Source organism: Jaculus jaculus, chromosome 4, assembly GCF_020740685.1.
Source record: "Jaculus jaculus isolate mJacJac1 chromosome 4, mJacJac1.mat.Y.cur, whole genome shotgun sequence".
NCBI classification, from domain to species: domain Eukaryota; kingdom Metazoa; phylum Chordata; class Mammalia; order Rodentia; family Dipodidae; genus Jaculus; species Jaculus jaculus.
Window position 1 is genome coordinate 85,857,554 of NC_059105.1, and position 26,698 is coordinate 85,884,251.

At 35.8% G+C, this 26,698-nt stretch overlaps 1 protein-coding gene and 1 pseudogene across 1 annotated transcript in view; both read right to left on the reverse strand.

The window, feature by feature from the left end:
* Galnt13 (polypeptide N-acetylgalactosaminyltransferase 13) overlaps positions 1-26,698 on the reverse strand; it is a 519,646-nt gene that overhangs the window by 73,550 nt on the left and 419,398 nt on the right. The window contains exon 10 of the mRNA XM_004651848.2: positions 4,664-4,803. Coding sequence (XP_004651905.1) covers positions 4,664-4,803 — 140 coding nt within the window. The remainder of the gene's footprint in view (positions 1-4,663; positions 4,804-26,698) is intronic.
* On the reverse strand, positions 5,957-6,086 carry LOC105945113 (annotated as a pseudogene).

Genomic DNA, 26,698 nt, shown 5'->3' on the forward strand with positions numbered 1-26,698 from the left:
GAATAGAATCAAGGACCCAGAGTTTGGGTCAAGTAGTTACAGCCACTTGATATTTGACAAAGGAAGTGGTAGGAGGGTTACCATGAGTTAGAGGCCACCCTGAGACTATATAGTGAATAGGTCAGCCTGGGCTACAGTGAGACCCTACCTCAACCCCTCCACCCTCCCAAAAGGAAAAGCTGTGACTAGATTTATGTTTGTGTGTACTAGGTCTGACATAATATGTAATAGATAATGTCTGAACTTAGTGTATTGAAGTTAACAAATTTATAAAGTAAATATTTGACAAACTGATCAGAATTACTAACGTTATTTTATAAAGGAAACAGAATTAATAACATTAGTTTTATATTTCCAAAGCTTAATTAGCTTGCATAATACAACCACTATGTTAAGATTTTCCTTAAATAAACAAAATTATTATTTATTAGAGTTTATTAGCCTCTCCTTTTAGGCTATAGTACCTTTAATATTATGATAACACCAACATTAATTAAAAGAGTCAGGATTTTGAAGCAGGGCAAACATTTCCAACAGAATGTTGTCATTGAAAATGCACTGTAAATTTATGATATCAGTCTTCTAATGATCTCTACCTATTTTCTCTTCTAAGTGTTGATTATATCAACACTTATTCACATACTATCTGGCAATAATTAGAGATTCAGTGAGGACCCAGACTTTGAGTCAAGTAACTACAGCTACTTGATATTTGCAAAGGCCCTAACAACATAGGCTGGAAAAAAAGACATATCTTCAACAAATGGTGCTGGAAAAACTGGATAGCCATATGCAGGAAATTGAAACTTGATACACACATCTCACCATTCACAACAATCAAGTCCAAATAGATCAAAGACCTCAATATAACACCATAAACTCAGCAAGTACTGGAAGAAAATTTAGGAGGAACATTCCATGATATAGGGATGGGAAAAGACTTCCTGAACAAAACCTCAGTAACACAGGTCTTAAATAATCACTCAACCAATGGGATCACATGAAGCTGAAAACCTTCTCTACAGTCAAACATACAATAAGCAGGCCCAATAGGTTACCCACAGAATGGGAGAGAATATTTGATGAATATCCAACTGACAGAGGCCTAATCTCTCGAATCTACAAAGAACTCAAAAACCTTAACAATAAAAAGTCAAACAACCTAATCACAAAATGGGGCAAAGAACTGGAAGGGAAGTTCAGTTCTCAGAGGAAGAAATAAAAATGGCAAACACAAACTTAAGAAATGTTTATCATCCCCAATCATCAGGGAAATGCAAATTAAACAACTATGAGATTCCACCTTATCCCAGTAAGGGTGGCAAACATTAAGAAATCAAATGAACATAAATTCTGGTGAGGATGTGGAGAAATAGGAATCCTCATCCACTGTTGGTGGGAATGTAAGATGACACAACCACTGTGGGAAGCAATATGTATACTCCTAAAAAGTTGACTATAGAGATACCAACAAACCCAATTATCCCCTTACTGGGCATGTACCCTAAGAGCTCCACACCTCAATTCAGAGAAATTTGCTCAAACATGTTTATAGCTGCTCAATACGCAATAGCTAAGAGCTAGAATCAACCCAGATGCCCATCAGTAGATGAATGGATAACTTAAATGTGGTATATCTACATGATGGAATTCTGCAGAGCAGTAAGGAAAAATGACACAATGAAACTTGAAGAGAAATGGTTGAACCTGGAACAGATCATTCTCAGTGAACTCACCCAATCACAAAAAGATAATCACAGCATAGTCTCGCTCAACCACAGCTCCTAACCAGAATCTACCCAAGATGCTGACATACCTAGCAAGTATTTCAAGGACCAGACAATAGGGTAGGTGGGGATGAAGGGGAGGGCAAGGGTGAGGGAAGGGGACACAAAGCTGGACCCAAACTGCAATGATACCATAAAATTCTACATCCTAAATGACAGACCAAATGGCTGAACCTTTACCAGGCCCTTAGAGGGAAAACCTGAGTCACAAGGCCCTGGAGAGTGTATGATGAAGACTGACCTTAATCTCCTTCTGTTTTTTTTTTTTTTCTCTCTATCTATCTCTCTGTCTCTCTCCATTTTCCCTCTATCTCTTGTACATTACCTGTTTTTTTTTTTTTTTTCTTTTTTCTCTTCTTGGGCACTGACCTGTAACTCCCAGTTCCAGCATGTGGCTATCATCCACAATGAGTTCTTGATCAGAGAAAACTACAAGGTTTCCCAAAAGAAGACAGATTTCTGTCAGAGCACTTGATGACCTACCAAAGGTTAGTGGTAAGACCCTACTGTTGAACATATCGTATGTTTTAAGCACCTAACATGGAATGATAGGGTGGAATCTGGAAGAGAGTCAGTTCCCACACAGTTAGCACATCTAGTGCCAGAAGGTAATACAATGAGTGAATAGGGGAACATTACCCAAATCTGTCCAGGCAATTCATGGTCTAAGATACTCAGCAGCAAACAACCTGACATGATGCTCAAACAACTGCAATAGTGATCACAGCCATGGTGGACAACCCAACTGCTTTTAATTTGGCTAACTGATCGGCTCAGTGGAATGGAACCCATAGCTGGAGCTGGGAAACAAGTCAGAATCATATCCAAAGTGAGCCCACTCTCCATTATCAAGCTCCCACAAATCATGGGCTACAAGAAGGCCTACACATATTACATTCTCTCTAAAAACTGAAAGTAAAAATAAATAAAATAAGGGCTATCCCATTTATCTGGTGCTAACTTTACTCTCTGTCAGAGAATTTGCTTCTCTTTTTCTGATAGACACAGATCCTAAGGAGAGAACCACCCTATCACACCACAAAAGGGCCCCAGCTGACACTAAGAATAATTGGGGAAATAAGCAAGAGTTCTGTTTTCTTGGTGAACCTGGTACCAGCATAACAGTGAAGGAGATAGATACAGAGAATACTCAACTCATACCAAACCAGATATCTAGAGACACAGAGGCTCCCAAGGCCTCATCACTAAAGCAGACCTAAAATGAACCCAACATAGCTCAGGGAAATTTGTGGAAGAGGGGTGGAAAGAATGTCAGAGCCACACGTTGGGTCATGATACCCAGAGACACTGCCTCCTCCTCATAACTGATGGCTAGCCCCACAATGCACAACCCATATTCCACAACAAGGAGGGTTCCTGTGGAGAGGGTCAGTCATGGATGGAGCTAATGATGGTACCAACTTGACTTTGTTCACTGAGTACAGACTAATAAAAAAAGTTAAAAAAAATCATTCTATAATTCAGATTAAGTATACAGGACTAACAGATTCTGTGCATAGTTGTTGGCATAGGTAACCTATAAGAAAAATTTGGCCAAGAGGGCATGAACACTGGAGACACATGAAAGAGTCATTCAGAACAGCTCAGCTAGAGTTCCATTCAGTGTGATTTTTTAAACATTATTTTCTTTGTACAAACTGACCAAAAATGTACTTGATTGAGTCATATAAACTTTTATTCTACCATTTGACAGATAAATTGGAAATTAAATCCTAATGTCAGGTTGGAGAGATAGGTTAGTGGTTTAAGGTACTTGCAAAGCAAAAAGACCCAGGTTTGATTTTCAGAACCCATGAAAGCCAGATGCACAAGGTGGCACATGTATCTGGAGTTTGTTTGCAGTGGCTAGAGGCCATAGTGTGACCATTCTCTCTCTCTCCTTTCTCTCTCTCTCTCTTTCTCTCTCCCTGAAATAAATAAATAAATTTTAAAAAATTCAAAAAGTTATAAAAACTAATATCAAGTTTATTTAATAAAGCTTTCTAAATGTATTCTATTATTGCTATTGAAATGTGTTTATCACAAACAATATTAAATTAGTTTTGCTTTCAGAAGCCTATTCTCTGGAAATATGGAGTGTGTAAGTCATAAAGTAAATGATTCTTTTGTTGATAAATTAAACATACATTGCATATGTATTTATATGGTTAAGTGTAACTCTAAGTAGAGTAAGAATTTTTGAAAAGCATGGGCCAGAGCTATAAATGTCAAGCAACTTTTAAAATAAATAATTCTAAGGTCTGCTTGGCTGTTTTCAGTATTTCCTCTGGCTTTGCTGTTTCTCAGAGGCAACTGGCATTTGTTATGTCTCAATGCAATAAGCTGAAAATTTAAACTTATTAAAATCCACTTACCTATATTAAGACAAATAATAATATAGTTTATGATTTTTACTAATATTTTTATGATTGGATTTTGTTTTTGAAAATATACTGATTTTCAAAAAAATATAAACTGCAATATCATTTTCTTGATCTTAGAAAGTCTTAAATTCTCAGTTTTGCTTTCAGTATAGTAAATATTAATAATTTTGCCACAGATTTCAAAAAGTTTGTTTTTGATTTCACAGAAAATTTTAGAAGTACGAGTTCATATAGCTAAAGCATTTACATTGTTGATAAAGAACAAGAAAAAATGTTTGCTCAGTCTTAAAATTTGCCCGGACTTTATAATTTCCTATGATACAGACCTTTGTAGTCCTTGAAAAAAAATAAGAGAGAGAAGTCATTTAAAACAGAACCATTTAAAAATCCTTATATCATTTTACCTATAACATGAAAAAAATATTGAGCTCTCTGAAAATTGCTCCATTTGCAAAATGTATTTATAACTTTACCAAAATAAATAATTCATACCTCACCAAGTGAGTAATAGCGTCTTGGGATCTGTGAGTCAGGATAGATGTTTTCTAGGTACCAAGAAAAAGGCTTACACTTCAAGTTTTCTCTTAGTGTTTTTCTCACTGACACATCTCCATAATCCACTTTGACGACACCTGGAATAGTTCAGAGACACACAAATTAGTTTAGGCTGCCTTCATTTATTTGTTTTGTTATCCTTTTTTCTCTATAATTATGATTCCATCAAACCCAATTGCATATTCAGCTACTTCTACACTGGCTGCCTTGTTACGATCCAATTTGTGCATTAAGTGGCCATAAGAAAAACAATTCTTCCATTGGCTATTACTTTTGAAATGCAAATATGTATCACAAGGTACTGGCAAATCTTAGAGCGAGAAATTAATAGTAAATATAAATGGGTGTTAATTTAGTATCTCATAATCAAAACCTATCTTTACTATGTAATTTATCTATTTTTGCATAATGCAAATTTTTGTTAATGATTATATTTTCTCTATAGAACACATTATTCACTATCAGCAGATTTTATTAGAAATTTTTGTGAATGAGATCCTCACAATCAGCTGCACATATGTCTCATTTTCTTCTTCCTGAACTTTCATTTAGTTTTACTTTGACTATATTTTGTTATTTATATATTTTACAATCTTCAAAATATTATTTAAGACAGAGAAAGAGGCAGGGAGAGAGAGAGAGAGAATATGTGCATGCCAGGGCCTCTAGCCACTGCAAATGAATTCTAAATGCATGTGCCACCTTGTACCTTTGGCTTACATGGGTATTGGGGAATCAAACCTGGGTCCTCAGGCTTTGCAGAAAAGCACCTGAACTGCTGTGCCATCTCTGCAGCTTTTTATTTTTTATTTATTAATATTTTTTTCTAGTCTATTTTATGAATGATTACATGCCACCTTGGAAAAACTTGTAAGTGGATAAACATTAAGAAAGTAGCATCAACACTTAGATAGTAAATCATATATCAAATAGAGTTGTTAAAATTGTATAATTTTATTTCATATTGCCACATCAAATTTGAAATTGAAATAATTAAGTAAAATTTCTTTCACAGTCTTTTTTCTTAAAAAAAAAACAAACAATCTTTATTGTTTAGCAATATGGATTAAAAAATTCCCCAATAAAAGATGGTATTCTCTCATTTCCCCATCTTCTTTTTCAATACCTCTGATGTAAGGGACATTGTTACACTTTATTAAATCTTCACCCAGCTTTCCAAACAATGCTTCATCTTCTGTATTTCTTCTATTATTCTTCTGTATTTGCAAGCTACATGTTCATGTAGTCATGTACAGATATCACATAGTCCTTGTACTCCATTCCCCACTTAAGGTTTCACCATCACTGGCTTTTCTATTAGTCCACTGAGGAAAGGTTTGGGATTCAGAGGTAAACTCATCACATATGTGGAAGAATGTTGCAGCTTACCAGGCACTGCCAGGGCCTCTAGCCATGGCAATCAAAATCCAGACACATGTGCATGTGCTTACATGGGTACTGGGAAATTGAATCTGGGTCCTTAAGCTTAAGTGCCTTAACCACTTATGCCATCTCTGCTGCCCCTCTTTGACAATCTTAAAAGGATGTCTTCTCACTGACCTGTAGAATGTTAGAGTCACATGTTGGGTCATGATAGGCAGAGACATTTATCATACCAATAACTGTGGACTAACGTCACAATGCACGACCCATTTACATCAACAAGGAGGGTCCATTGGGACGGGGTAGATTATGGATGAACCTAAACAATGGTACCAAACTGCCTGTATTTGCTGAAAAGAAAACTAATAAATTAAATTTTTTTTAAAAAAGGATGTCTTCTGTGAGAAACATTTCATTGATATGAATTTTATGTACAACATATAATCATGAAATTATTTTCTTATTATCAGAAATAAAAACATTTGGATGAAGTAAATAAGTAAGTGCAACCAGATAACAATTATCTCTTATGTTATTTTGAAAAGATTTCTATTTAACTTATTTCATTAAGACCAGTAAGCACAGATGCTGGAACAGCAAAAGAAAGGAAGGTAGGAAGGAAAGAAGGAAGGGAGGGAGGAAAAGGACGTAGTATTGACTGTGTTGTATTCCAACCAAGAATTACTGTAAAGTAAGGAATAATTACTTAGACAACCCAAATGCCCACTACTAATCCCATTATTAGGCCCAAAGCAGCAACACTCTCAAAGGCCATTATCTATCCACTAACTTTACCATCTTTGTCTCTTGAGAGCTTTTAGTATTTCAAAATTAAATACCATGGCATTGGTAAAAGGCATTCTGGTGACAATTCTGCAGCAAATAGCATTTCCTTCCAATAGAAAATATTGATTATGTTGAATTATGTTTGGACAGAAAACAGTCTTTGGATTTTTTTTTTTCAATAAGGGCTTTCAAAATTTACCTAGAACTTACTAATGGGAATGTACTTTTCCTATGATGGGGATCAAAAACAATTTTACATTGACAAATATTATAGATGAAACAATAGCTATTAAATTTACATAATACATAGCCTTCAAAATTATATAAAAACATAGATGCCATCAGGTCTAGAAAAAAAAAAGCCTTATACCTGCATAGGGCTTGATTCAACAAATTTTACTGTTCTGGTTTCATTTCTGAGGTGGGGGAATTTAACTGAAAGGGTTTGTTGACCATCAATATTCTCCCTTTTACATCACAATATGATTTAATAGTTTTGAGTTCAGAACTTTTTCCCTCAAAGTGCATTTTTTTTTTTTTTGAGATGTAATCAGGATTTATTTTTAGGAGGTGTTGCAGTCAGGTTTGCATTGCTGACAGAAATCACCCAACCAAGAGCAGCTTTTGGAGAAAAAGGGTTTATCTTGGTTTACAGACTCTAGCGGATGCTCCAGGATGGTAGGGCAAACGATGGTATGAGCAGAGGGTGGACATCACTTCCTGGCTAACATCAGGTGGACAACAGGAACAGGAGAGTGGGCCAAACACTGGCAAGGGGAAACTGTCTATATCAACCATAAGTCCGCCCCCAGCAAAACACTGCCTCCAGGAGGTGTTAATCCCCAAATCTCTATCAGCTGGGAACCTATTACTCAGAACACCTAAGTTTATGGGGGATACCTGAATCAAAGCACCCCAGCAGGCAAGAAAGCAAAAGCAGAAAGCAAGTACACCCTCTGGAGTGAAGGGCAATGGAGGGGAGGGGCAAAGGCAGAGGGTCACCTCCAGCACCTGGACTTGGAAGCCTTAGTCTACCATCTCCCCTCCCTTTGCCCTGCAGAAGGCAGTCTGGCGTGGGTCCTTTCCTGGAATAGGTGAAGGCTTTATCCACTTTTAACCATCCCTATCCAAAATTCACTGTTAAAATTGGATGCAAAAATAAGTTTTAAAAAGTGGGGATCCCCACAAAGTTTACTGGGGAAAAGGTGGCCGTGTCTTCTCCAGTCTTTGTGAGGGTCAGCTGGAACCTGCTGGGCTCGACTTGGTTGTTTTGGTCCGAGCGCCACCCTCTTTAGCTACTTAGCTTGGCTATTTCATACGCAGATGAAAGCTCGTTTTTCATCCTCGCTATTCCTTGAAGTTTTTTAAAAATTTATTTTGATATTTATTTGGGACAGAGAGAATGAGAGAGAATGGGTGCATCAGGGCCTCTAGCTACTGAAAAAGAAGTCCAGACACATGTGCCACCATATGCATCTGGCTTATGTGGGACCTGAAGAATCAAACCTGGGTCCTTAGGCTTTGCGGGCAAGTGCCTTAACCACTAAGCTATCTTCCCACCCCCTTCCTTGCAACTTAAAAAAAAAAAAATTACAGAGAGAGACAGAGAGAGAATGGGTATACCAGGGCATCCAGCCACTGCAAATGAACTCCAGTCACGTGGGGCACCTTGTGCATCTGGCTTATGGGTCCTGGGGAATTGAACCAAGATCCTTTGGCTTTGCAGGCAAACACCTTAATGGCTAAGCCATCTCTCCAGCCCTCCTTGCAGTTTTAATTGTAGCATTTGATTTAATCCTAGTAAAGTCAGGTCTAGACACCCACACACAATCTGGGTATGCATCCATGGTGGGCTCAGGTCATTCTTACCCAGGTTAGGCAGAGGCGCTGAGCAGGCGCTGGAGCCTCTCTAGGCCTCATCACAGCCCCTGTTTGCTCCTCTTCCTGTAAGACTCCACTCTCCACTCTGAGTTGCCCCTGCTGTGTGTGCTTGTTTGTAGGGTTCTCAGGAAGTGGGCCTCCCCAGGCCCTTCACTGGCTCATGCTTCCTGCAACTGCAACAATATTGGTGCTTCTAAATAGGAAAGGTTAAACCAGGCGTGGTGGTGTATGTATCTGGAGTTCATTTTCCATTGATTAGAGGCCCTGGCACACCTATTCTCTCTCTCTCTCTCTTTCTCTCCCCCCCCCCCACCATTTGCCCCTCTCTTAAATAAATGAATGAAATATTTTTTTTAAATAAGAAACATTGTGGGGCTGGCTAGATAATTTAGTGGTTAAGGCACTTGGCCTACAAAACCGAACAACCTGGACTCAATTCCCCAGTGCCTATGTAAAGCCAAATTCACAAAATGGCACATATGCCTATAGTTTGTTTGCAGTGGTAGGAGGCCCTGATACACACTGTCTCTGCTTGCAAATAATTTTTTTAAAATTTTTATTAACATTTTCCATGATTATAAAAAAGTATCCCATGGTAATTCCCTTCCTCCCCACCCCCACACTTTGCCCTAGCTACAGATGATTGGGCTTCTGCGTGAGAAGGAAAATACTTGGTAGCAGAGGCCAGTAAGTTAAAAAGGAGACATAAAGGGAAGAGAAAGGAAGGGAGGAAGATACTTAATAGGTTGATATTGTATATATGTAAGTAGAATGATTGTAATGGGGAGGTAATATGATGGAGAATGTAATTTCAAAGTGCATTTTTAATGAGTGGTTTTCCCACTAGAAAATAGGTTTGAAGACTCATTTGCATACCATTTTACAAAAGCTCAGAGAAAGCACTGTGAATTGCTCCCTCTGATTTGCAAATGATGGTTGGTGGAGAATAGTAGAGATTACTGAGAAAAGCTCAAACCTTGTTCCTGTACCACCTCTAAGCCAGCCTTTCTTTTGGGAACTGATTAGTACTGAGGTAAGTTTTGCCCAACACAATTATGTTCAATTGCCTTTGGAAATGTACTATATTGCAGGGTTGTGTGAATAGATTTGTAAGATTAGCACCGCCTTATAGTCCCTTTTTCTCTACTGAAAAGCAAGGTATTGTATAAGAGCCAGTGGGGCTCACCAGACACTCCACACATTTTCACATTCTCAGAAATCTCCAGTCAGGCAGGGGCATCTGAGTGGGTCTGGCCAATTCACACTGGGGAAAAGGAACTACATCATTTCTTGTCATTAAAAGAGAAGAGCAGCTGTAGGACTCTCCAGCTCTGTTTTCTTCTACTATAGGGACAGTGGATGCTTTGTATCCAGGAGGCACAGCTGCAGATGCTAAGACCTTCCTTGTGCCTGCATTACTTAGTAGCATTAAAAGTGAGCCTGGATGAAAACATTTAGATCTGTAGCTGGAAACATAATTTCACTTGTTTATCAAACTCTTAAATACAACCAAAACCTCTCCAAAGTAGTTTGTCCAATTGTTTAGCCATCAATTTCACTGCTATCTCTATTATACTTTTCAAACTTGACAAATCTAAAGTTGGTTTCTCCAATTGCATCATTTCCAATGTTCCCCATTTCTACAAGTAGCACACATATCTATCTACCTGCTTTCTCAGGACAAAATCCAAAAAGTGATTATTTTCACTACCTACCTACCCCCCCCGCCACGCCCCTCATTGGCTTTTGCTTTTAGCTCTACATTCACAATATACCTTCTGCTCCCCTCTTCCATCCTAGCACTGTAATTGCAATAACCTCTTACCTCATTCTCAATACATTAGATTTCTCCACCTTCCCTTTAGTCACTATTGTCTGATCCTAAGACAGTGATTTAAAGTGAATTCTGATAATATTATTTCCCAATTCAAAAGCTCCCAGTGATTTTCCAGTAGACTAATTAAACATCTTTTATCATCGGAAATTCTTCATGAGAGTGCTCTGGGTTATCTCTCTGAATTCATCATTGTAGCCATACTGGATTTCTTTCTCTCTCTCTTTCTTTCTTTCTTTCTTTCTTTCTTTCTTTCTTTCTTTCTTTCTTTCTTTCTTTCTTTCTTTTTTTTTGAGTTAGGGTCTCCCTCTAACCCAGGCTGACCTGGAATGTAATATGTAGTCTCAGGCTGCCCTTAAACTCACAGTGATTCTCCTACCTCTGCCTCCCAGGTGCTAGGATTAAAGGCATGGCCACCATGCTTGGCTTTTTTTTTTTTTTGTCTTTTCTTTTATTCAAATAAATTAAACTCATTCCAAGCTCAAGTCCTTGAAATTTTCTTTCTGTCTGGAATCATATCTCTCTGGAGTGTTCATAAGTTTCTCAAACTTTACTTGTCTAGGATCACCTTGATATTCTTAGCTAAACTTATACCTTCCTCCTATCATGCATGCTCATGCTCTATATTCCTATCTTAATTTATATATATGGCACTCATTAGTACTTACTCCTACATTGTAGTCTAAGTTCTTCATTGCCTTCCTCAAAAGATTACTGGCCAAGTTAGTTATCTATTGAAGTCTGATATGCTGTCTGATATCATAGAGGACATTGTGAATACCAAATAATATTTATAAAAGGCCTATTATCATAGTTTATTTACAATAATCATATAATACATAGTGCATATTACAATGCATATCAGTTATTTTGTATGACTGACATCCATTCTATCTTCTGCAACCATCCATCCATGACTTTCAATTTAAGGGGAGCTAACATCATGCCTTTCACCATACTTCTATTGAGTAGGGGAATGGACTCATAGTAAAAGGACCAGAGAATCTGTTTAAAACATAAATTAAGGCACTGTTAGACTGCATTAGGGCCTGAGAGTTTGCGTTTCTCACCTGCGTTCACTATGTGTTCATCAGATGAGGACTTAAGTGTCACTCAAGATAATCAAAGTGTTTCATTTTTCAACTTTACATATAATCAGATCATGATTGACTCAGGAATGGGCCTATAAACCAGTCAACATTATACAAAGTGGACTCCAAGAAACTATTGGGACTATTAGAAAGTTCACCTTTTATTTTATCAAGAATTGACAGCTATAAAAATGAGTTATTCCTGGACATTCCAGAGATATTCTATGAAGAAGGTCTAAAACAGTGACATTTATGCAGAAGTAATATAATACACACAAGAGAGAGGAAGAGAGAGAGAGAAAGATGAATATGCAGGCATAGGCTATGCCATTTATGGACATGAAAATCTATTGAAAGAGGCATGAAGAAATGCTAGTGCATTAAGAAGGGTACATGCTATGGTAAAAATAAACTAAGACAAGGGAAGAAGGCTGTTTCTGAACAGATCTTAATACAATATTAGTTTTTACAAGAAAATGTTTAAATGTTGTCAGGTTTAATGCAAGTTTTTAAATGAGACTTGTAAAATCTGAAAAGGCCTGACAATGAATTTTAAAAAGGACTATTTTAATTAACCTTAAGTTTATACATTTGATAATTAAGTAAATTATAGCAATTATTTCTTCATTAGTATATTTATTTAATAACATGTACTTTATTCATTGTCTTTAAATGTATTGCCTGGTAGTATTAAATTCATATATTTAGGGCAATGTTTTAAAATTTTAAGCAGATACTAGGTTGAATGTCAAAATTTATTCCAGTTAAGTTCTTCCTTAGTAGATTAGTAAATCTTACAATTTCAGTTTCCTGTAATCAAGGTTACAAGATAACTGAAAAACAGAATTCCATGACTGTGCGGTAAACTGTAATATAACCTAAAAAGCTAAAGGACAAATGACTCTCTTGCAATAAGATATTTTTTTTTAATTTTTTTGTTTTATTATTTATTTATTTGAGAGTGACAGAGAGAGAGAAAGAGGGAGAGAGAGAGAGAGAGAGAATGGGTGCGCCAGGGCCTCCAGCCACTGCAAATGAACTCCAGACACGTGCGCCCACCCTTGTGCATCTGGCTAATGTGGGTTGTGGGGAATTGAGCCTCGAACCGGGGTCCTTAGGCTTCACAGGCAAGCACTTAACCACTAAGCCATTTCTCCAGCCCCAAAAAGATATTCTTAAGTGAATTTGTGTTACATTTAGTTTATCAAAGGTAATTCACACTTTGAAATACTGTGTAGGTGAGAATATGAATATATATATATATATTTTTTTTTTTCAAGGTAGGGTCTCACTTTGGTCCAGGCTGACCTGGAATTAACTCTGTAGTCTCAGGGTGGCCTCAAACTCATGGCGATCCTCCTACCTCTGCCTCCCAAGTGCTGGGATTAAAGGCGTGGCTTATGAAAAATATTAATAAAATCTTAAAATTATTAAATATATTTGTTATAGTAACTAATTAAAATGAAACCATGTGGAACAGTATCAGAGAAAACAGACACTTTCCCTTTGCTACTCAACAAAATTGAGGAAAAAGCAAATGTATTTCTTCCTTCAGCCCTATGGTCATCACTATGCAGATAATCCTGAAGTTGCATAAAATAAGACCAAATTAATATTTGTAATTATGTATTAAGAGAGTGGAGAGTGAGTCCGTTATGCCATTTAAATGAAAAATATTTTTGTGACATAATGTTCATTTATAGAAAATTATTTATTCTTTATATATTTTGTTATATAATATATATAACCATATATATATTATATATAACCATATATATATTATATATATATGTGTATATATATAATATATATATACCATCTTGTACATATATATATATAAATCCATATATATATTCTATATATAACCATACACACACACACACACACACACACACATATATATATAGTTATATATTTTGAGCAATTGTCTTCAGAAATTCTATGAACTAAGATCTGTAATTTGTTGTTTTTAAAAGAAATACTAGTAGTGAACACATTTTGGCCAATTAATGAGCATCTTTCACATTTTTATGGAGAATTTTCATATGTACAAATATTGTATTTTGATCATAATACCCCGATTACTTTCTCTTGTCCTACATCTCCACTCCCCTTCTATTGAATCTTCTTTTCTTTCTAACTAGTCTTTTTTCTGTTTTGATAGCTGTCCCCCACCCAATGCACTATCCATGATAGAATGGGTTCAAATTTATGGAGGTCTTATATGGGAAAAGGCAATGGCTTTGAGGTTATAAATGCAACTGTCATGTTATGTCCTGAACACAGCATTCTATAGCACTCTAATACTACTATTCTGTAATGTCACATTATTATCATTATTATTATTATTATTTTGGTCACACTTTCTGTAATGTTCCCTGAGCTTTGGGAGGAATGATGTAGATTTTTCCTTTTTCTCTGAACATTCCACAGTCATTTATTCTCATCACTTTGATGAGCTTTGAGTCTCCCCAGAGGCCACAGCTGATTTCAAAGAGAAGTTTCTCTAACTAAAGGTGATAACAGTACTAATCTATTCATAAACATAAATATATAGAGCCAATTTGATAGACACAACATATCTACTATTGTATCTTACAAAACCTAATACCATATTGTATCTCATTAATTGAAGTTATCAGTTATTGTAATTTAAAACTAATAATTTAATACACTATCTAAACTTACCCATTATTTAATTTATTTATTTATTTGAGAGAGAGAGGGAAAGATACAGGGAGAAAAAGAGAGAGAGAGAGACAGAGAGAGAGACAGAGAATTGCTGCACCAGTGCTTCCAGCCACTGCAAACAAACTCTAGATGCATGCACCCTCTTGTGCATCTGGCTAACCTGGATCCTGGGGAATCAAACCTGGATCCTTTGACTTTGTAAGCAAGCGCCTTAACCTTTAAATCATCTCTCTAGCCCAACTTACCCATTATTTATGTGCACAAAAAATGACCAAAGCTTCTAATCATTTATTAGAATTTCACAGGACACAACTAAAATTATAGCCTGATGGTTCATCCCAGCTAACACTGTATAGGTATTATATGTTAATTTAAAATGTACTGTAATTAGTACTTTTAATTTAAGTGGAGGTAATGCATTTTATGTAGTTTCCGTGGAGAGCTATGTCATATAGATGAAACAGGTATCAGATAACTTCTCAATCTACTTAACATGACTAGTATTCATAGTCAAAAGTCAGAGCAGGTCTTGAGGCTAAATTTTCTAGGTAATTTCTTCAAGCTTCAATTCAATTTGATAATAAAGACCATATATTCAACCGCTTGATTACAGACCAGTGAGAATATGAAAAAGAAGATAAGTGAATGTGTAGTTACCTTTTAAAATAAAGGTCAATTTACTATCAGTTGAAACAAACGATCTCTAAAATCTACAATCTCAAGAAGCTTTTCCACAACAGGTGCTTTAGGAGAGTGCTCCCCTCCTTTGCCACAACACACAGTGTGGGGTCATCTGATTCCAAACTCACACATTTTATAGAAAATGCAAAAGAAATCTTAAAATGCTGATAATATTGAAATGTTCTATGTGTGTACAATTCATTTTTTGTCTTTGTTTTTACAGTAGAAGGAATACTTTTAAGTGTTTTATTAACTTTTGTTAAACTTCATAAAATTTTCTCAAAGTATGTATTTGCTTTGAATAAAACTAAAACAAAACAATGATAAAGTATTTTAAATTCTTCTCTAACATTCCAGTAATTATCTTACAGTAAGGATCTTAGACTTTATTTAAATATAAGCATATGATGAGATGCATCTGCCACATACCTTTTTTTCTAAAACTATATGTTACAAATCCATAAACACAACGTATATTTTTTTTCTAAAACAGTCTGTCAAAAACACCTTTCCAAATCAATCAAAATCTCTTTTAAGTATAAAAAAATGCCAGCATTACAGTGTGATTTTCAAATTAAAATACTGTTGAGTAAAATGTTATCAGCTATACTTATTAATAAAGGTGATATTTCAATACATGCATTAGCTTGTACTAATAAAATCCACCCATCTTGAAATGCCTTTACCTGCCCAACCTCTTACAGCTTTTGTTTTAATGCCTCTTTTTTACAAAGAATTATTCTGTCCCAATGATTAAAGATTAAAGTTTTTCTGGTCTTATACTTTACAATAATAACTACCTTGGACTTCCAGCCTAGATGGCGACTGCCTAGCTGCGCTGCAAATCCCAGGGAAAGATAGATAGATGCAGATCCTAAGGAGAGAGCCACCCCCTCATACCTCAAAAGGGCCCTGGCTGAAACTAAGGAAAATTGGTGAAACAAGCAAGGGTGCTGTTTTCCTGATGAATCGGATACCAGCACAAGGGGGAAGGAGACCAACACAGAGAAAAATAGCTCCTACCAAATCAGAGAGCCAGAGCCTCAGAGGCCCCCAACACCTCATGACTGAAACAGACCAAAAATGAACCCAACATGGCTCAGGGAAATTTTGCAGAAGAGGGGTGGAAAGAATGTCAGAGCCACATGTTGGGTCATGATATGCAGACATTTATCTTACCCATAACTGTGGGCTAGCTCCACAATGCACAACCATATACCTCAACAAGGAGGGGCCAATGCGGAGAGGGTAGGTCACGGATGAGCCTAATTATGGTACCAAACTGCCTGTACTTGCCGAAAAGAAAACTAATTAAAAAAATAAAATAAAATAAATAAAAATAATAACCTTGATTTTATACAAATAAATGTTCTGGTAGCTCAAATACTTGAAGACTTTGAAATACAGACATTGGATGTCTATATGTGATGGTCTTATATTTGCAAATCCAATGAGCCACAGATTAAAAATATATATATATATATGAAAAAAATCTCTGTACTAAACAAATAGACTGTTTTTTAATTCTTTATTAAACAATACAGTATCATAACATTTTCCAAGCATGTACACTATATTAGGTATTATAAGTACCTACAGACCACTAGAAACATGGGAGAAAGTATAAAACTATATGAAGAACCTATGCCATCTTATGTTAGGGAATTGAATATGAACATTTTGGTATTTGTGGAAGGTTCAGAAACCATCCTCCAGAGGTATCGAAAGAGTACTATATGTGTACCCACACCCCAGAAGGGTTGTACAACAGTTATATGCATTCCAAAAGCATAAGAAGTCAAGTTTCTTCCAAAATAATCTCTACTTTTTATACTTTAATTGACCATTTTTGCTTTGACATGAATATTAATGATAATCTCAATATTATTTGAAATTTCAATAAATTTATAGTAGTAAGAACTACTATCTCATTATTATGTTTCCTATTGAATTATCTACATTTTTTCTTATTCAATCATAAGCCCTCTGGGTATATAGATATTTGGTATAAATAGCAAATAATAAATTTTAGGTACTGTTTTGTAATATATAACTTCTTTGTTTTAAGGCTGAAAATGTTAACAATCTTTTCCTTTGAATTTTCTTCCTTTAATGCCATATTTACAAATATTTTTGATCTCCTTATATATCAAAATTTCCTGGTTGTTCATTTTTCACTTAAGAAATATTTTACATCATATTCTGTAAATATTAGGTCAATTTCATGAAATTTATTTTACTAATCACCTACTGTATGAGTTACGTTCCTCATTGCTATAATGAAATGCCTGACAAAAGCCCATTAAGGATCTCAGCTCAGACCTTTAGGGGAGATAGTGCATTGTGACGGGGGAGGCGTGGTAGCACGAGTGGGCAGTGGCTGGTCCGCACTCACTGTACTGAGAGATGAATGCTGATGCTTAGCTCCTTTTCTCTGTTTTAAACCTGCCCATCCTATGGTGTCATCTATGGTTAGGGTGGGTCTTCCTACCCCAGTTAACCTACTCTTGAAATTTCTCATAGACATGCCCAGAGATTTGTCTCCTAGGTGATTTAATAATCACCACAAATAGGGTAATTTGACTTTACTATTTTGCTTCTTTGTGTAGAATATCTTCTTATTTAAAATGCTTCAACTGTTTTAACTTTATTTTATTCGTGTGTGTGTGTGTGTGTGTGTGTGTGTGTGTGTTGTGTATGTACATGTATGCACTTGCGACTTGCATGTGTGCAGAGGCCAGAGAAAGACACCTGTTGTCCTCTTCCATAGCTCTTGTACCTTATTCTCTTGAGATAGCTCTTCTTTGAGCCTTTTTTTTTTTTTTTTTTTTGGTTAGACAAGCTTCCAGTCTCTGCCCCACTCAGCATTGGGATTACAGTTATGCACAAAGATTCCTGGCTACTTATTTGGTTGCTGGGGATTGAACTGATGTCCTCTTGTCTCCCTAACCCAGTTTGTTTTGAGATCTAGGACTTGTTCTGTAGCTCACATGACCTTGAATTTGTGATCTTTAGTCAGCCTTCTAAAAACTGGGATGTCACCACACAGGCTCAATGAGCTTTAACTGAAGACACTAACCAGAAACCTAACACACCATATGGCTTTAACAGTTTGGATATGGTCTAAATTTATATAGAATCAAGTAAGTATAAGATTTATTTGTATATATAAACATGATTTTGATTTCTACAAAATCTGAATGAAAATGTCACATTATGATGTTCTCATTACAGGTCATAAACCTAGTTACATTAGATTTCCCATTTTAATGCCATTTTTTTATTATTATGAGATTTAGGACTGTTTTATTCTACAATGATTTCTTTTTGTTTGACAATCTGAGAAACAATTATCTCTATTAACTCAAAATAGAAAATGAGCATTATTTGTTCTCAGCAACTGATTTATTTTAGAAACACTGCTGCCTGTGAAACTGATAACTATCTCTCACTATTTTATTGTTTATATTATATACACTTAGAGGTTAGAAGAATATCTCATTTAGAGCAAGACCACAACTCCTCTGCTTATCCATGGCATGGTATGGCATAATAAAGCCCAGAAATATTGAAACAAGAGGAATGATTATTTAAGGACCCGATTTCCACATCAAATACATTGGATATCACTTCTCATTAAACCTCAGTAACATTTTTTTTTTGTGTGTGTTTAATGTTACTTATTTGAGAGTGACAGAGAGAAAGAGGCAGATAGAGTGAGAGAATGGGCACACTAAGGCCTCCAGCCACTGCAAACTAAACTCCAGACGCGTGTGCCCCTTTGTGCATCTGGCTAACATGGGTCCTGGAGAATCGAGCCTCGAACTGGGTCCTCAGGCTTCACAGGCAAGCGCTTAACCGCTAAGCCATCTTTCCAGCCCAAACCTCAGTAACACTCTTATGTGTTATTATTGTTTCTTATTCATTTAATCATAAAATAAAAACATTGTTAAACAAAACATACAGTTAACCTAGGAAATGTTAACAAATACAAGAATTTTCCTAATAAGAGTTAAAAGTCAATCACTCCCTTCTTGCATCAAAATTTAGTTTATCCACCTTGGTTAAAGAAGGAGAAAAGTCATCCAAAAACTCTTTTTCTAGGTAGTGCTATAAAGCACAATAATTATTACTCAAAAGATTGGACCCATTTGAAAAGTTCTCTGTGCTGACAGATTGATGAGATAATTTAAGGTCTTTCACAAAGTTGAATCCTTAGGAATAAATAATCAGTAAGGATATATGATTAACTGAGAGCTATTCTCTTAGCTTGATAATTTGTACCAAACTAGACAATTTTATAATTAACTGATGACCAATAAAAATATGTCCATAAAGTGCCTAACAGATTATGTCTTATATATATAACTTAACTAGTTCAGTAGGATGTTAGATATAACTGTTCTTCAGGTTTATGACACACATTATCTTATTGTAACATCTATGAAATGACTGCATATATTTCAAACAATGGCATATTATAGTCACTGTGGGGAGCAAGCAATCATACTGTAGTTTGCATGGCCTGAACATAGACAATGTATTTCTCTTTTGTGGAATGACTGGCCAACTTCAGTGTCAACAATTAATTAATGACAATTTAAGTTAATGGATAATTAAATGCACCCTGACTGGTATTTTTTAAAAAAATATTATTTATTTATTTATTTGAGAGCAACAGACACAGAGAGAAAGACAGATAGAGGGAGAGAGAGAGAGTGGGCGCGCCAGGGCTTCCAGCCTCTGCAAACGAACTCCAGACGCGTGTGCCCCCTTGTGCATCTGGCTAACGTGGGACCTGGGGAACTGAGCCTCGAACTGGGGTCCTTAGGCTTCACAGGCAAGCACTTAACCGCTAAACCATCTCTCCAGCCCCTGACTGGTATTTTAATATTTTATTTATTTATTATTTTTGAGTGAAAGAGAGAGAGAGAGAGAATCAGACAGAATGAAAGAGAGAGAATAGGCACACCAGGATGTCCAGCCACTCAGACCCACCCCAGAGACTAGCTAGGCAGCTCCCACGGCTTCAGCCTAGACTGGATCTGTGTTATCGGAACCCTTGTGTGGAAGCTTACCATTGACTGTACTCACATGAGATAGGCTTCCCTGCCACCACAGTGTGCAGACAGCCATTGTGGGACTAGGGATTTAGTCAGCCTCCAATCGTGTAAGAAGCCTAATAAACCTTCTTTAAAAATCACATAATGAGGGCTGGAGAGATGGCTTAGTGGTTAAGCGCTTGCCTGTGAAGCCTAAGGACCCCAGCTCGAGGCTTGGTTCCCCAGGTCCCACGTTAGCCAGATGCACAAGGGGGCGCACGCATCTGGAGTTCGTTTGCAGAGGCTGGAAGCCCTGGCGCGCCCATTCTCTCTCTCCCTCTATCTGTCTTTCTCTCTGTGTCTGTCGCTCTCAAAAAATTTAAAAAAAAAATCACATAATGAAGTATTCTACTGCTTCTTTATTCTGGAGAAAACTGACAGTTGTACTAATACAATTTCCTCCGATTCATTCCAATTAGATCAAAAAAAAAAAAAAAGAAAAAAAGAAGACAAAGAACAAGAAGAAGAAGGAGGAGGAGGAGGAAGGAGAAGGAGCAGCAGCAGCAAAATGAAAATTTGGAATGTGAAAGAAAAACCTTGGATGTCATCATTTTAATGAAAGTCTACACTGTCAACCATCTTGATGGCATGCAGAATGACAAAAGAGGGAAAACATACACAGACCAAACGTTTTTTTTAGTAAAGCTAGTCTCCAAATAAGTATAAAGTAACTTGATCAGTTTAACTTCTTTTAAAATGTTTATATACATTTAAGAATGGCATGATCAAAAATTTGCATCTGAATTAGCTGATATCTGAGAGGTCTTTGGATAAGGATTAAATAATTTTAGAGAAAATACATATTTTGTATTACAGTTTAACCAAAGCAAGTTTCCATAATGGTATATTATATTATGGTATTCATTCAGTTGGCAGCTTAAGTCTGATGAAATACAATACTTTGAAGATTGTGATCATAGTTTAATGGAAAAAATGAAAACAACAAATTTAAATAAGTATCTCTACTATAGAACTTCTCAGAACAATGAGTAGTTAAAACCTTTTTCACGTTTTTCTAGAAGTTGAAATATTTCTACACTGAAAGTATTTTGAGATATATGATTTTATTATTATATTAGCATTTCTTACATTTTCTATGCCTATACGATACAATTCTATTCTGTTTTTCAAATGTTTCCTTTAGTAATTTTTTAATAATTTTTCTTAATGATAATGATAAAAATGTTTTAGAAAACAAATTAAACTGACTCATTTTATAGAATAGTTTTTAACTATTAGTTGAAATACTTTTCTTTGGAACTTCTTTTTCTTCTATTTTTGATTTTGTTATATATTATTGTCTTACTTTTATGGGTTTGAATCATGCCTGCACATATTTGCATTCATTTCTGCCTAATACATAGTAAATGTGTTTTGAACTCATTGAGATTTACATATTTATATCACTAGTAGCATATATACAAAACCTGCAATAAATTTATGTGAAATTTAGCTACAAAGCATTAGTTGGTCTTATGAATAAAGAATGTGATAATATTGTCAATTTTTTAAAAAAATTCCATTCATTTAGTCTACATTTAGTATTATTTACTACAAAACCAGTAATGTATTGTGGTTATGCTTTTCTGTTATTTCAAAAAAAATAACAATATTAAGGAAGACTACTGCATATTTGTCACCACATCTTTTTACACAAGTATTAATTGAGATTATATTATTGGACATATTAACTTAAACCAAAGAAAAGAAACTGTACATGATCAACTCTTAACGATGATGATAAACTACAGATATAGGGTAAGTTAATATATTTCTTTTTGCTATGTGCATGTTTGTGTAGAGTATATGGGGTATGTGATGTGATGTGTGGCATATGCATGCTTGTTTGCACATGAGTGCAGATGAAAGAGGAGAATTTTGGAAGCCTTCCTTTGTCACTCATAAATCCAAATGAAGTCCTCATAGCAATTCTCTAGTCTTTTCCCCCTTTGGTATTAGGGTTACATTAGTCTATGGCCATGCCAAGCTATTTACATGTGTACTAAAGTATCAAACTCAAGTTATTTCAGGCCCTCTCAGGCCCTTATGATTTTGCAGCAAGCACTCTTACCGGCTGATCCATTTACCAAAACTGCTACAGTATGTACTTTTTTTTCAACAGAAGTAATTTTCATAATATTTAAAATTTTATCTATGGGACAATATGGAAAATGCCCTAAATACACAAGTATGATGGAGGAAAATTTAAAACATAATTATTGCTTGAGAAACATTGCTTACATTTGAATATTGCTCTGTTTCCTTTAACTACATGATGGTGGGCAATTCATGCAGCCACCAAATTCCTCAGTTTTGTCCCGTATTAAATAACAGGGAAACAAAACCCTCTTCTGGGTGTTATTATGATTATTGAATGAATTACCAAGTAAAACACTTGATCATTGTATAAATAAAACAAGTGTTAACTATATTTTATCATTTATGTTGTTATTATCCTATGTGTGAGTAGTTCATGAGTTCGGTCATTTCCTCACAGGAGAATTGGCTACTTATGTTCTAAGTCTGTGTGCTTCTGCTGTGTTTCAGGTGAGTGGCATGGGAAATCTGCCATCACTTTGCCCCAGGTGTCTTTTTAGTGAGAAGGAGACCACACATCACTTTCAAGACTTCTCAGACTTGGATGCTTGCAGGCATCACTTACAACCCAAGGATTTTTCTAATCCCAAAGTCCTAATAAAGATGAAGTGGAAACTCCACAGTGCTTGCAATTTCTCCTGCTGAATTTACGCATTGCAGTGAATTTGAAACATATGCCCCACTCAAAGAAATGCACAAATTCTGTGATCTTGAACAGCAGGAATGAGTTTTTTTTTTTTTTTTTAATAGCTGTTCACCAAAAGAATGTTGATTGCGCTTAGAGCAAACAATTGTAAAAAGTACTTCTGTCCTCTGTTACCAACCAATTTTTCCCATCTGTACCAAGGTACTGCAAATGACTAAGCTGGTAAAGGCTGTAGGAGAATCATTAGTCACCCCTGAGGACACTGTGCCTTGTTAATATGTACCACCAGTGACAACAATTTCAATAATCATGAGTTTGACTTATCCATTTTGGGAATGGAAGAGTGACATTTTGCTCTTGGGTTTCCTGTGCAGAATTTATCTTCTAGCACTGAAAACGAATAGATACTGAAAATAGAGCAAAGTTATTTTATTGCATAGATAAATGCAGTTCACAAATTAGATCCAAACACTGCTCAGAGTGAACTCAGCAGTTACTAAATAAAGTCAGTATCCCATCATGATGAGAAAAGGACAACTATGTCAGCTGCACTGTTGTGAGGCTAGAAATCTGATACATAGTAAACAGTTTAACTCTCCATCCTCTAGTCCAAAGAGAATGCAAATGTGCCTCTCTTTCCCTGTCTCTCTCCCTCTCTCTCACTTTGTATTATCCTCTAGATGACCTTGGTCTAGGATTATATGTCCATAGAACTTAAGCCTTCTAGGCATAAAGAGGAGATTGGACAGTTGAAAGGAAGGGCATGAGAATAATACAGTTTTGGCTTGGGTGAGGTCTGATTTATGTGGAGGAAAGGATGACAGCCTCACAACTTAAATGGAGAAGGCAAACATGGGAGCATTTCTTAAAGTCCATGCAATTTCAATGTTGATTTTTAAGCTTCTCATATTATTCTTACATTCATTGACTTTGCCTATTGAAAAGAGGTTATAAATCATGATAATTGTTAAAAAATGAAAAATGATCAGAAAAATAAAAGGAAAATTTCGGTACAATAAAAATTTATAATTATTGTCAACATAAAGTTGTGACAAAATTGCACTGTAATTCTAATTACTTGTTGTGGTAGTTTAAATATATGCCCCGCCCCCCTCAGACTCAGGTATTTTATTAATGCTTGTAACTTCAGTCTCCAGCCCTCTGCCAGGAGGTGGTGTCAGTAGCAATGGATTTTGGGGCCCAGCACAAAGGTGTGTTTGAGGGTGTTTAATTCCAGCCTATAGGTATGTACAGAGGTTTGAGCTCTGGGTTCTGCTTGCTGCAGATTCATGCTTGCTGCTTTTGGTTTTTGCTGTGTTTGGTTGTTTCTCTCTGCTTGGATGTATAGAAGCAGCTTATTCCACCACTGATGGAACTTACCCCTGAATTTGTAATCTTGGAATAAATCTATTCCTCCCATAAACACTGTCTGGTTGGGTATTCATCCAAGCACCATGGAACTGAATACAAAACTTATGTTAGAAATTACCTGACACAGGTGCAAAAGCTGGGTCCAGAAAGTGAAGAAGCCTACACCAGTACCTGAAATTCTTGAATCAGGTGAGATTCACTGGTTCTCATTCTGTGCTATAAATTATTCTGGGTTTTGTGACAGGACTTGAATTTTAAAGAACATCCCTAATATAGTTTCTTCCCTCATAAACTATTGAAAGTTGCTTAATCAAATACTACCACCAATAAAGATGAACAAATGTAAATATACAAAAGTAAAGATATACAGGGGATGAATACCTAGAAACAACTGCTCTTCTGGTGGTTATGGAGAGGCAGTTCAAGATGGGCTTCTCCGAGGCACTGTCTGACCTGAGATTGAGAAGTAGACAAAGGAAGTGAGTGGACATGACAGGAAATGAAACTTGGGGATGGAAAGATGGCTATTGGTTAAGGGGCTTGCTTGTGAAGCCTAAAGACTTCAGGTTTGATTCCCCAGATTCCATGTAAACCAGATGCACATGGTAGATCATACATCTGGAGTTTATTTGCAGTGGCTAGAGGCATTGGTGTGCCCATTCTCTCTCCTTCTATCTTTCTCTAACTCTCATAAACATACATACATACATACATACATACATAAATGAATAAATAAAATAATTGAAAATGAAACTTAGTCTTGTTTTTTGGGAAAACATTAATTATAGAAGGTTGTCAAATGTGAGGTCTGTCTGGTAGAAGTAGATCACAAGAGACTTGTCTCTGAAGGATATGCCTGGCCCTGGTTCGAGTCACATGCTCACACATACTTCATATCCATGGCAACCATAAGTTCCTGTCACCCTGTACTCAGTCATTCTTGTTCCTATGTCTTCTCCTTTGTAAACCATAAGCCACAATGTAATTTTCATCATGTAAGTACCTGCTTCTTTCAGGTATTCTGTCACAGAATGAAAATAGTTATGATTACAGTCATTCAGATCAAATTTCATTAACATTTTCTTAGAACCCAATAATTTAGATCACTTTAACCTTTTTGTTTTTAGCACTTATTTTAAAATTTTAGCATGGTGTCTAATTTTTGTACTTTTCAGAATAGTCACAGAATACCAAAATCAAGATATAATTATCAAATATGTAATACTCCAACACACAAAAATTAAAAAGTCTGAAAATAAAACCAGGTGTTTGCAATAATCATTTAAGTACAAAATTAACCAGTTAAACTGATTATACTAAAAATCATGAAACAGACAAAAAGAGACTGAAAACAACACAGTTAAGTAAAAAGAAATCCAGTGTTTATGGATTTTAAATATTCAATTTATACTACCCAAATAAATGAGTCAATGCACACCATACCAAAATGAATGATTAGGGTATTTCTAAAAAAAAAAGGTAAGTTTGTTTACATATCAGAAAATTTCTGTGCTAGCCAAAGCAGAATTGAGTGAAGACAGACTGTAAAATAGAAGATGATTGTAAAATATTTGTTTCATGAGGATTAAATAAGAAAAAATATATAAGGAACCCAACTCAATTGTAAGGAAAATGTAATACAAATGAATAATAGAATAATATGTTTTCCATTCTCCTCACCACAACTACCTACCTATGATTTCTCAGAGTATGATGTGGATCTTATGCTCCTCTTCATTCATGATGGTACATTGATGGGTCTAGTATTGTATAGTTCTTGTTTATGATAGTCATGGTGCAGTCAGGGATTAAATGGTCATTTTGGGCCAACATCCTATCACACACCTTCTAATACTTGTATTCTTTTCACCCCTTCTTCCACATTGTTCCCTCAGTTATGAAAGGGGCAATAAAAATATCTTACTTGGCATTTATTATTCAGAGTCACTTTTTCCTCAGTCCATTGACAAGGTGGTAGGGCCTACAAACTCTGGTAAATAATCCCTATCTGTGCCCACAAAGGCAATCTTAATTAAATTTAAAGGGTCACACTTATATGGAACAAAATAATCAGAAATCAAATTACAAGAGGGACTAGTGGTGATGAAGAAAGGATTTAGTGGAAGGGAAGGGGAAAAGGGAATCAAAAGAAGGTAATGGAAAGGGAATGTGATAAAAAAATCAGATATAAATATATAAAAGGTGTCAATAAAAATGGTAAAAAAAAATGAATATACAAAGATTTCTCCTAAACAACCCCCCCCAAAAAAAGGATAGCAAACTTTAAAAAAAAGCCAAATAAAAACAAGTATTGGTGAGGATAGAGAGAAATAGTAATCCTCACTCATTGTTGGTGGGAATATAAGCTGGTACAACCACTATGGAAAGCAATATGGAGACTCCTAAAAA